Source organism: Semicossyphus pulcher, unplaced genomic scaffold (assembly GCF_022749685.1).
Source record: "Semicossyphus pulcher isolate SPU_LCO1_2020_fin unplaced genomic scaffold, fSemPul1.0.p SCAF_10, whole genome shotgun sequence".
Lineage (NCBI taxonomy): Eukaryota > Metazoa > Chordata > Actinopteri > Labriformes > Labridae > Semicossyphus > Semicossyphus pulcher.
In genome coordinates, this window is record NW_027211604.1 from 12,465,041 (window position 1) to 12,477,017 (window position 11,977).

The 11,977-nt window shown below is 42.8% G+C and overlaps 1 protein-coding gene across 1 annotated transcript; it reads right to left on the reverse strand.

Annotated features, from left to right (window-relative positions):
* Positions 1–744: 744 nt before the first annotated feature.
* On the reverse strand, positions 745–10,548 carry slc43a2b (solute carrier family 43 member 2b). Its single transcript, XM_069671015.1, has 13 exons — positions 10,389–10,548; positions 7,931–8,225; positions 7,781–7,836; positions 7,602–7,678; positions 5,929–6,021; positions 5,530–5,663; positions 5,008–5,201; positions 4,765–4,914; positions 4,022–4,157; positions 3,756–3,888; positions 2,551–2,624; positions 2,331–2,454; positions 745–2,239 (listed from the first exon to the last, which is right to left on the reverse strand). Exons 1-13 carry the CDS (start codon positions 10,546–10,548, stop codon positions 2,078–2,080), a joined length of 1,788 nt encoding a protein of 595 aa, XP_069527116.1. The 3' UTR covers positions 745–2,077.
* Positions 10,549–11,977: the final 1,429 nt, after the last annotated feature.

Genomic DNA, 11,977 nt, shown 5'->3' on the forward strand with positions numbered 1-11,977 from the left:
ATTTGTCAGCATGTTTCAACCCTGGTTTTTGAATATTAAAAAGTTAGTGATACTTACTATAATTCAGTGCAATTAGGCCTAAAGGACCTTAATTTACCCTGGTTTCTTCATCTTGTGTGAGGGCCCCTCAAAACACAGTGCTAATACTGCCCTCTGCTGTTGGTTGCAAAACAACCTGAAACTCCATAATTTGCAAATCTGTTGTTTTTTGTCTTTAAAAAAAAAAACCTTTTCTGATATGCTACCTGATATTCTTTTATCTAAAACACAAACTATAAATACAGAAATGTTAAACCTAAGAAATAAATAATGGACGCTGTAAAATTCTGATTAAATGCCGAATAAATAGGAAGTAATAATTGCAATCTAATAAATTAAAAACTAAACTAATAACACCTTTATTTAGTAGTTTGAGAAAGGGTTACTTTAAGAAAAGAAAAATCAGACAAACTGCAAAATCTGTCCCCGCAGTGATTTAATTTCTGACCAGTGAATCCTTCATACTTCACAAACATGTTCTTGCATATTGAAAAAGCCAAGCTATGCCTGCACAAGCGTACTCAGATGAGATCTGCTGCCTTAAAATGTCATCACACTCAGGAGTGAGTGTTAATTAGCCACAGCTTCTGTGACAAGGTAACGATTACACACATACAGAAACAGGGAGAAGTAATGTAGCAAATGGGGGAGAACATGAACAACAGACAATTCAAAGAGATCAACTCATCTTTATTAAACCCCAAAATGTCTTCCATGTTCAAACAGGAATGCCTTTACAACAAAACATCGCTACATCGTCTTCAGTGATACAAGATAGAGCTCTCATGGTGTGCAATCGGACATACGTGTAGTTGTCATCACAGCATCATTTAAAAAACATCATGAAATTCATTATGGAAATGTGAGTGTAAAACAAAATAAATACATGTGGTGGGACTATTTTTTTCTATACAGAGGCATCAGGAGAGAAGTGCTGAAAGGAGCTGATGAGTGTGAAAAAAAAAAGAAGTTTACAGGGAGTAAAGTGCTGAAACAGAAGGTACAAAAACTGAATGACTAACTGACATAAGCCATGTATACTCAAGAGAGGACATTAAGTATAACTAAATGAAAAAGAAGAAAGTTTGCAAAGGGGAGACTATATTCACGGATGAAAATATGTTAAAAAGTTCTATTCAAAGGCACCCTGGTAAACTTAAAGTATAAAAAGAAAGCAGTAAAATAAATACTCTAAACACACTCCAAACATTTTGCTTTTAGCAAAACATACAGCAGTTTGTTTGATGTCCTTCTAACAGAATCCAGCCCCCAAAAACAGTGACATGCATCCAATACTACAGTATATTTAAGCTACTGTAGTTTTATTCTGTTATCAGACGTTAGCCTTGCAAAAAAGGAAAAAAATCCAGCCCCATAATTAATCATGACAGGCTTTCCCACTCAGCCGAGAAACATCAGCAATAAGGCTCTTCTCTCCTCCCTGCTGCTCATTAATGCCTTTTAGTCCACACTTACCTCACACCATCTATCACTATAATACAGCTGGTGGATAAATAGGTAGCACCATGATGTGGGATTTACACTCAGGATGATTTAAAGACAACATAATACATAAAGGAAAAAAAACACTTGTGAGGTGGTTGTGATGCGTTGCTGGTTTCCGTCTGCTCATTTTGGGGATATTAAAGCAGTCTTTTGTGGAAGGCAGCTGCACTTATGTGCCGAGGGAATATAAAGAGAATTCAGAGGATTTGGGGGGAATACAGAGGGCTCATGCCTCTTTCCTTTCACAGTCTTTCCTCTCTCTTGTTCTCCTTTTTCCCTCCACGTTTCACTTTCCTCCTCAATGGACTCGTTTCTGTGACGACTGCTGCATCAGTTTATCTTGGTGGGATTTTGGAAAATGGGTGTGACAGTCTGCGTGTGCTCAATGGGGAATCAACATGTTTAAACGTGAAATTCTACATATTTTCAGATTTAAATTGTCCTTTTGTATGCGCCGTAGCTTTTACTGAACGTTCCCCAGTAAAAAACTATCTTCATCCAGAGTTTTCCACTTCTCTTCTTTCACTTTCCTCTACACGTAGGCCTCAGGGATGTCGGTGCCGTTGATTTTGATGTAGATCTTGGCGTCCTCCTCTTTCTGCTGCTGCTCCTTGTTGAGCGTCCGTCTGTAGCAGATCAGGTAGAGAGGCAGCAGGAAGCCCAGCATACTGAGAGCCAGCAGTCCAACATTGACCTGGAGGAAAAAAACAGCAGGATTAGACACGCAAGAAGGTTTAATGTGTGATTGCGTGTTTTAATATGTGTGTATTAGTGTGCATACATACCCAGAGGGGGTCTCCCTGCAGGGGTCCCATCATGGCCAAGAACAGGGGCTGCTGCAGGAGAGCAAACACAGCGCTGACCAGAGACTGCATGCCTGTGAGACTGCCGAACTGGGATGACGGATACCTGGAGAGACAGGAGTCGTGAATTTAGTCTCACAGAAGCGACAAACATGATGGTAAAAATGTGTGAGAGTAAGTTCAGAGGTACATTGAGACTTACACAGCAGCATAGAGGCCCCCAACAGCAGAGTGAATGAATCCTCTCACAACAGTGTGTAAGACAAAGGACACAATCTGAGGGAAGAGGAAACATAAGAAATTAATATTCATAATCATTCAGCTAATTCAATCAGTATTTTTTTATGTTTTATTTTTATTTTAAATAATACAAGCCCCTTTTATTAAGCCATTATATCCTGTCTGTTTAATCTGTATCCAGTCTTTGCTAAAATAAATTAGCTGTGTAGCGTAAAGACTTAAAGACAAGGGTTTTAGCAAGCATAGCTCTGTTCAAAGGTAACAAAATAGTACATGCCCTTTTTATTAAGCCATTAGATCCTGTCTGTTTAATCTGTATCCAGTCTTTGCTAAACGAAATTAGCTGTTTAGCATAAAGACTTGAAGACTCTGGTTTTAGCTAGCATAGTTCTGTCCACAGTAACAAAATTCTACTAGCTTATTTTATTAAGCCATTAGATCTGTTTAATCTGTAAAAAGCAGTCTTTGCTAAGCTAAATAAGCTGTTTAGCATGAAGACGCGAAGACTCTGGTTTTAGCTAGTATAGCCACAGTAACAAAATTCTACTAGCTTCTTTTATTAAGCCATTAGATCTGTTTAATCTGTATTAAGCAATCTTTGCTAAGCTAAATAAACTGTTTAGCATGAAGACTCTTGTTTTAGCTAGCATAGCTCTGTCCACAGTAACAAAATTCTACTAGCTTCTTTTATTGAGCCATTAGATCTGTTTAATCTGTAATAAGCAGTCTTTGCTAAGCTAAATAAGCTGTTTAGCATGTAGACTGGAAGACTCTGGTTTTAGCTAGCATAGCTCTGTCCACAGTAACAAAATTCTACTGCTATTATTAAGCTAATATACCTTGTATATTATATCTTGGTTGTTAAATCAGTGTGTTTTTTAAACTAAGCTAGCTGTCTCCTTAACCCAGCACCAGACTAGCTGCCTCACTGCTACTTAAAATTCTGTTGGGATTAAAAAATGATAAACTTCCTGACATACAACAAAACAGTAAAAGCTCTAGGGTCATAGCAATGATCACAAAATAAACTGTATGTAATTTTTACATTCTGAACACACACGGCAGATTAAAAATGTTTCTATGGGCCATTAGGAGGCAATGTTTTTGCTAGTAATTCAGTTGTAACCCTGGAGCACTGAAAGGCCTCTGTGTAAGTGGAGCACTCACCTGCAGGGGGAGATTTGGCACCAGGCTGGTGATGCCAAATCCAACTAGAAGGATGTTTGTGAGGAGGAATGCTCGCAGGGCATTGGTCACCTTCTGGGTCTTTTTGTCTCTGCGCTTCTTCTGTGGCTCTCCCCTAGTGGTTAGAAAGTCAAATCATTAGGCAATGCTATCACATCTCAAAGGTTCATTTCTCACGTCTTTTCATCAAACTGTCAAACAAACATTACAGGATAGTAGTTATAAAGAACACATCAAACTTGACTCACTTGTCACAAGGCTCCTTCTCCTCCTTCTCGCCATCATCGCAGTCCTTCAGCTTCCAGTCCATGATCTGACCGATCACAGGGGTGGTCATCAGGCAGAGCAGCTGCAGCACGCCAAAGATGGAGGAGTACAGACTCACTGAGGGAGAGATAAGAGTTGTGAATAACAGAAAGTGAGAGAAAATATCATAGGGGAAGGATTAGAAGGATAAAAGGACAGGGGGTCAGGACCTTTTTCTACCTGGTTAATATCTATGAATGTACAGTTAATTATTAGTCCTTGGCGGTAGAAGCATAGTGACTGACACAACAGTAGATACGAGGAAAAACGGCTGTTCAAAAGTCAATGTGAGGCCATTAAGAGGGGATTTATGACCAGGGGAGTAATGATAAATGAAAGTGCATCATGTGGAGCGCCTGTAAGAGCAGGTGCTGAGGGGCAGAGTGAGTTAATGAGTACAGCAAATGGTACATGGTGGTTATTGACTACAGCCAAGGTCAAATAATGAAATAACACTAGCAATGACAAAAGAAAGTAGTGGGAGTGGATGTAGAGTAAAGCTACATCAGACTAGAGGTTAAATGGTTGTCTACTGATACTACTATACGATCTCAGTCTTACCAACTTCCATTTTCTCCACTGAAAATTCAGATAAAACCGAGTAAGTCCAGAACCAAAGTTCCTGAGCAGGTTTGATCATAAGAAACAGCACATCATCTCTCATGCTGTGTAATTCAAGACTGACCTGTGTTGAGGTCTCCATCAGTGAGCGCCTCCAGGACGCTGTTCATGGCTCCCATGTAGAACAAGAGACGCAGCTGGGTGATGGACATGGTGACCAGACTGAGCATGAAGATCGGGCTGCTGATGGTTTTAAAGAACGACTGGGCTGCAGAGGAGAAACGGAAACAAAGAAAGGGGTGAATAACATGCAGCAGAAGGACAAAAAAAATTGCATCCAAGGTTTTTGATTCTGATCTCTTACACTCTTTCTGTGGCTTGCACTCCATCTCCAGGTCCATGGTGGACAGGCAGAGCTTGTGTCCGTCCTTGGTAGCGAGCTCCTTCTGCTTCAGGCTGTTGCCCACGCTGAGACGGCGGCCCACTGTGGTCACTTGCTGGTAGAACTGCTTTCCTGTGATTTTATGGTCGAAGCCCAGCCAGCTGAACTTGATCTTCACACTGATGAAGGAGAAGACGAGAGAGAAGGATGCATTGTTTAAAAATATATCATAAATAAGGAATTGTGACAACCAGGAGACATCCTTGTATGAATCAGTCTTAAGGAAACGTTTTTTGCTGATCAAGCGAGTCAACCGTGATTATAATCGCCAAGGATTTACCACAGGGATGAGTTCAGGTGTCAGCAGATAGACTTTGACCTAGCACCATTACTCACATCCACCCACATACTTTGGAACAAAAAACCCACTGCTGATACTTCATTCCTCCAAGCAAGTTCATGTGGGACTTTTACCGTCAGTGTTATCTGAGTCTCTGCGGTACTCACGTGTAGTCCATGTCGTCGGGTCCCGGGAACGGCTCCAGGGGCCAGTTGAAGAAGCAGTTCAGGAAGACGATTCCAGCACAGGAAGCCCACACCACCAGAATAGTGATGAAAGGAATGCCCAAGTCATAGATCACCTGTGGGCATCGAAACACAACACGTAAATACACCAAAAACCTGGACCAGCAAGAGTGTGGATACTTCTACTTAGGATGCATGCTTGTTTATAATATTTTTTTAAGTGATTAGGTCAACACAGTGACATGGCTGGATGATGCTGATTGTGAATGCTTGTTGCACAGTGTGTTAAAAACTTATGGAGGCAAATTTTTAGGGGCAGGTGTGTTGTTTACGTAAAGCATGTTTGTTTGCTTGTGTGCGGGTCGATTCGGTGTCTGTTACCTTGACACCAGGGAAGGTGACAGCAGAGGAGGCGTACGAGCCGATCATCAGGGCGATGAAGGTGGATCGAAGGTCCCCGAACATGTTAGGAAGCTAAAACAAAAAGAGAGGGAAAAGTTATCACTTATTTTGCTGCATTTGCACGTGAAATAACATTCCATTTTCTTAGACCATCTGCAGCCGAGACAACGTAGCTGCTCTAGGCTGGAGGCAGGGGACAGATTGGGGACACTGTGAGGATGTCGCCTCCTGACACCGAGGTCAGAGGGGACTGTAGGAACCAATTAGCAAGCAGACATGACTCCACAGAAAGAACATCAGAGAGGACAACAAAGTGACACAGAGCAGGAGTTAAAGCAACATAACACACACAGATGTCCGACACCAGACACAGACGCGGTCGCTACAGCTGGAACCACGAGAGAGGGTGAATGAGGTGAGGGGACGTTTTTCTTTTCTCCTGTTTGGGGAAGGAGAACAAAGAGTTGGGGGAAAAAACAAAAAAAAGGGGACAGTGGGTGGCAAAACATCTGAATACAAAGGCATTCACAAGCTGTTCTGCTTTCAAGAGACTGAACAACAACAAGAAAATTTAATTACATAAGAGTGGGGAAGCTGAGGAAGAGGTACGCCATGTGTTGGTGTGTTTCGCTACTAAATTGAAACACACTGCACACCAAAGCAGCCAAGTTACAGTAGGCAATATCACCAGGCGTACTTGGAAGTCTGTCCCAATATAAACTGGAACAAAACAGATAAATTAGCAGCTGCCGGACCAACCTGAAGGACAAAAGGTGACCTGACAGCTGACATTGGCTTGTCGCCAGTGGTGGCTGCTGTGATATTACCCAACAGGCCTCAGCTGAGAATGACCGCCTGTAGGTCTGAGGTGGAGTCATAATTAAGGACTCAAGGAGCCGCATAGAGTCTAATGATTAACCAGGCTTTAAGTATAGTATATCAGTGCGAGGGACGTCGTGTTAAAGTGGGTATAAAGGGTATGCAGTAAACACCGTATAGGAGATATAGTATTTCATAATAAGAGCCTGTGGCGGTATAGAAAAGGGGCATTTTATTGGGTGATTTACAGTTGTAGAGCCCCTCTCTAGTGAGCAGCATCACCATGGCACGGCTCAGGACTCCAGGCTGGACTGATGGATGCAGAAGAGGAGGGAGCAGGAGGATGAAGGACAACAGGGAAAGAATGGAAAGGAATGGTGATGGGTTGACCCTATGAACTCTGGGAAACTTAGAGAGCATCAGTTGTTTTTCTGTCCCTGTGTATCTGTGGTTCTGCACGGCCTTAAAGGGGAAGTGTTTGTTTCAACGACAGGGAGATAAGCAGCTCAATAGCCCACCAGTTGCCACAACGGTCTTGCTAAAGCATAATAATAGCTGCAGGGGAAAGTGATAATGACCTGTTACTCCCTCTCTCTTTCAGTTGTGTGCAGGAACACAGAGTGCAAAGTAAGAAGCCCCAAAAAAAGCCCAGTACAAAAGAAAAAGTCCCAGACAAAAAAAAGGGGGGTGAGGGTGAGCGGGCAGGGCGCCAGGAACTATAATAAGAGAGCAGCAACAGTGGGACAAAGATAAAACAAACTATGCATGTGGACAAACGTTGTGCAGAAGATGCAATGACTTTGCAGAAGGAGGATTACAAGGCACCAACTTACTGTGAGGGAAGTGAAAGTCATGCACATGCCGCCAAAGCCGTTGAAAGTCAGGGCGATGAAGATGAGGACGGAGAGTTCTGGAAAAGACCAAAGTGTTCATTAGTCAGTCAACAACCAAAACTACTTCTATTTTATCAGATTTGGTGCACTCATAGAAAGTTCTCCTAAGGTGGACTTACCATTTGGTTTGTAGGCTCCATATGCAATGAGGAGACAGGAGAACCCAAAACAAGTGCTGAAAGGAGATAAAAACATCAAAGTTGCTACCTATCTGTATGTTTGTAAAACATCTTAGTGATTCTGGATCACAGTGTCTCTTCTTTGCCTACCTGCCCAGCAGTCGCAGCTTGCGAGGCCCGTATTTATCCATGACGATCCCCAGCGGCAGCGTGATGGCTGACAGCAGGAAGGAGCCCACAGTGAACGCCAGGTTCAGCATCTCATCCTGCTCTTTACAAATCAGCCAGCCGTTCATCCTAAGGGGCCCGTCCATGGGGACCAGGGGCCTCATCTCCACGCCGTCCCCCAGACCGACCACGCCACCCTCGCTTTCGTAGTACTCAGTGTACTCATCTGTGGGCGGGGATTCCAGGGGTTGGGACAGGTTGAAACTGGTGCTGTTACCTGAAGAACGTGAGGAGAGTGGATACAAAGACTTGTTAGATATACAGTGGAAAACTAGATGGTTCAGGTTGGCACAACGTGTGAATAACATGACTGTGTAAGGCTGAGTTCAAACGTTTGGCGTATAAGGACCTGCGGCTTCTCGTCATACAGATGAAATTTCTAGATGGCAGTTCTGCTTATTCACATGATCCTGATACATCGACACATAGTGAACACTTGTGAAGTGAACACGTGCAGAGTTAGGTGTGAGAAAAAATACAGAAGTAGAAACGTGACATCGTGTCAGTGTAAGCAACAGAGCATCAAAAGAAACTGTTCTGTTGGGGTTATATACGTTTGAATGGCAGAGACTGACAGACACTGGCAATAAACCTCACATTTTTATAAGAACGTCTAATGAAATGCACTTAACAAGCGCACAAGTCCAGCAGACGTGAAAGGGAACAGGGAACTTATAGCTCATGTACAGCACGTGCTAATGTGTCCTGGCTTTCGTTCCCTCACACCTCTGCGGTGTCAGCCGCCTTACACGTTTGTAGTCACGAGAGGAAAGTATGTCTATGGCATCCCTGTGTGAAATACAGTGACGTGCTTTATAACAAAGTGTCTCCCTCAGGAAACCAGATCATACGTTTCAGGGCAAAGCCGATGGGAGCAGCTGGTTGGTGTCAGCACGTGCAGATTGTGGGAAGAGTTGCAGGAGGATCTGATAGGGTGTGGGATGCAGCATTTGCTTTTGTAGAAATGGGACTCTCTGTGCATTGAAAGCATTTATTATGAACAATATAAAAATACCTTAAAGGGATTGTAAAGATTTAGCAAGCAGACTAGCATAATTATACAACCCTTAATTTTCCGAGAGCTCCTTATTTTCCTTTCAAAATAACATACATTTTTAGGCAAAGATTTAAGGATGTAACTATTCAACTTGAAATGTACATTTGTGGACATTAAGCTAATTAAGTTACGTGTGCCATAATTATGATTAATATAATTCCTACAAGAACCTCCCTATAAAACTAACTTCAAACCCACCCTCTTCTATCTCTGCTGCATGTGCACTGATGTCCTCTGCATCATCATTATCCTCTTCTATCCGCCATCTTGTTTTTTTACTGTCAGCACAACCAGCCGTCTGAATTCTACCATTCATCACTTTACTATCAGTGTGTGCTTTATCTGTGGACTTTACACTTCCATATTACAGTAATAAAAGCCTGCCGTGGATATCTCTGACCCTCGGTCACGTGCGTGGAAACAGCTGAGCTGGTGCTGCCGTCCACCCCCTCTTATGTCATCGGGACAAAGATAAGACGGTGTGTGGCAGCCATCCAGGAAGTCACCTATAGAAGTGGATGCTTGATTGTTGCATTAGCGATGAGTCTGCTTCTGTGGGCTTGTTTGGGACGAGAATCGACCTTGAGTAATGCTGAATTTTACGCTACTTGATGATAAAGAAGACCATGTTGTTGAATTACTTGCTAATTAAGCTTAATAGTGTCAGAGCCCAGACAGTGGAAAATGATCCTCCTACAAGTCACCAGTCATATAAAATCAATCTCTTGTGAGACTTGTGAGAGAGAAAAGCTGAATCAAACCAATAATTTAGTGTCTGTAAGATTAGCAGGGCTCCCAGCAGTCGGGACACAGCGTTACCTGAGGTCCAAAGGATACGTCTGGACTGATTCCTCCCTCATTCCTCAGTGCATACCCTCACCCTCATTTTATACTTATAACACAATACCTGTCTGACTTGTCAAAGTTGGACTAGGCTGATCCCGTCCTGATACGTCTGCTGTCATGTCTTCAGTTTACTCGGAGGCACTACTGCCTTTTCGCTTTTAAACTTTGGACAACTTTGCCGACCTTTGACCCCGCTGTCTCTTTAATTTAACCGCTCTGGTTTTATCTCCCAAGTCCATAAAAAAAGCTTATAACCCCCTCACAGAAAACACTTATTCTTCCTAGTGAAAGAGGCATGGCTGCAGTGTTACGGAATTTCAATTAAACCTTGCAGGGAGAAAGAATAAAACGATCGCTATAGATTGCAAAGCATGCAAGTTCTGTATATGATATTTGATTCACTGTCAAAGGAACTTTAGGTTTGGGAAGTACAATAGTGTGACTGGAAGTGTAATAAATGCAACAGTTGGGACTCACCTTCCTCGTTGCAGAGGTACGAGTAGAAGCCCTCTGATTTGAGCATGATGAGGAGCGACCCCCATCCCAGCAGCACGGCAGAGAAGAGCAGGTTCTCTATGATGGCGGTCACTGCCATCCACCAGCGCCGGGCAAACGCTGTGGCCAGGGTCGGAGGCATGGTCAAGAGAAATGAAAGCAGAACTAGAGGAGAGAAATGTAGAGAGTAGAGGGAGGAGGAAAGAAAGCTGGAAGTGCAGAGAGAGTCTCCCTGACTGATGGTCTGGAGGACGATCGCCGATCACTTATCTGTGAAGACAAGGGTGAGAGAAGAAGGGGGAGGTTTTATTGTTCGGATATCAGTGATGTAACTGAAGGACAGGAAAGTTCAGTTTATATGATCACAAGATAAAAGCTCTTAACTTTGAACCTAAGCGAAGTAAAAGTGAGCATGTGATTTTTACATGTGCTCTGTTTGCTTCACAACTCTTTCATTAATTCCTCCTCCACCGATGAAAGGTAGAAACTAAGCAGCAGATGGAGAATTATTAACTGTCCTGCTGGTGCTGGGATCATTACATCACTCTGCTGCTGGGACAAAGATCTTACATCACATTACAGCCTCTAATAACAGAGGAGCATCCATCACAGAGTTTCTGCTGTTCACTGGAAAAGGCGAACTGGTCCAAACTGGACTGAAGAGACAAAATAGGGCTCTCTCCCTGCTCCCTCACCCCATGGCCCCTCTAACTCTCTCTTTTTTCTCCCTCACACAGCCCCTCTCAAGTCCTCTCAGGCCCATCCAACCGAAACTTCCCTCTCTGCAATTACTGTGGTTCATCCAAAACATAAAGGAGATGCCAGACAAACAATAAACAAATCTGCTCACACGGCCAGTCTCTCCCTCTCTCTAACACACACACACACACACACACACACACACACAAACAGTACTGTACATGCACCCACTCACAGTCTGCTCAAGCAGTAATTAAAAGTTGTTGCAGAGTTAGATGTAGATCATGAAAAATAAATAAGAAAGTTAACATTATAATTAAAATCAGGCCAGTTTTTCTGTATGTTGCCTTATTTAATAAAAAAACCGAATCTCTTTCTACTAATAGTTCATTTATCTACATTACAGAGTATTACAGGTATAAAACTGGCGCAGGTAAATGACAAACTGCCTTACCTTTCCTGTCGGTGTGCAGCAGCATCCAGCTTCAAACTTTCTGATGAACTCTGGATCAGTTCAGTGAGCACTTATCTGCAAACCGCCAGGTTTATATAGCCAGCGTCCTCACATGGCGCCCCCTATCGACCAGAGGCTGCGTGACGTCTGCACCTCGGCCAATCGCCACCCAGCTCTGAACTTATTTCCATGATAAAAGTTGCATGAGCGTGACGCTGACGGACTCTATTTTTTGTAAAATGTGATTTTGATTTCTAAAGAATAGATAAAAACTGTTTAAAGGGACTAGAATGTAGTATTTGTCATGATTATTGTGCAATGAGAGGTCAGAAAGTGCTTTAAAGTGCCTGCGTGAGGGGACAGGATTAATCAAGTTAAACAGTCTCGTTGGAAAACATGATGGACTTGTGCAGATAAG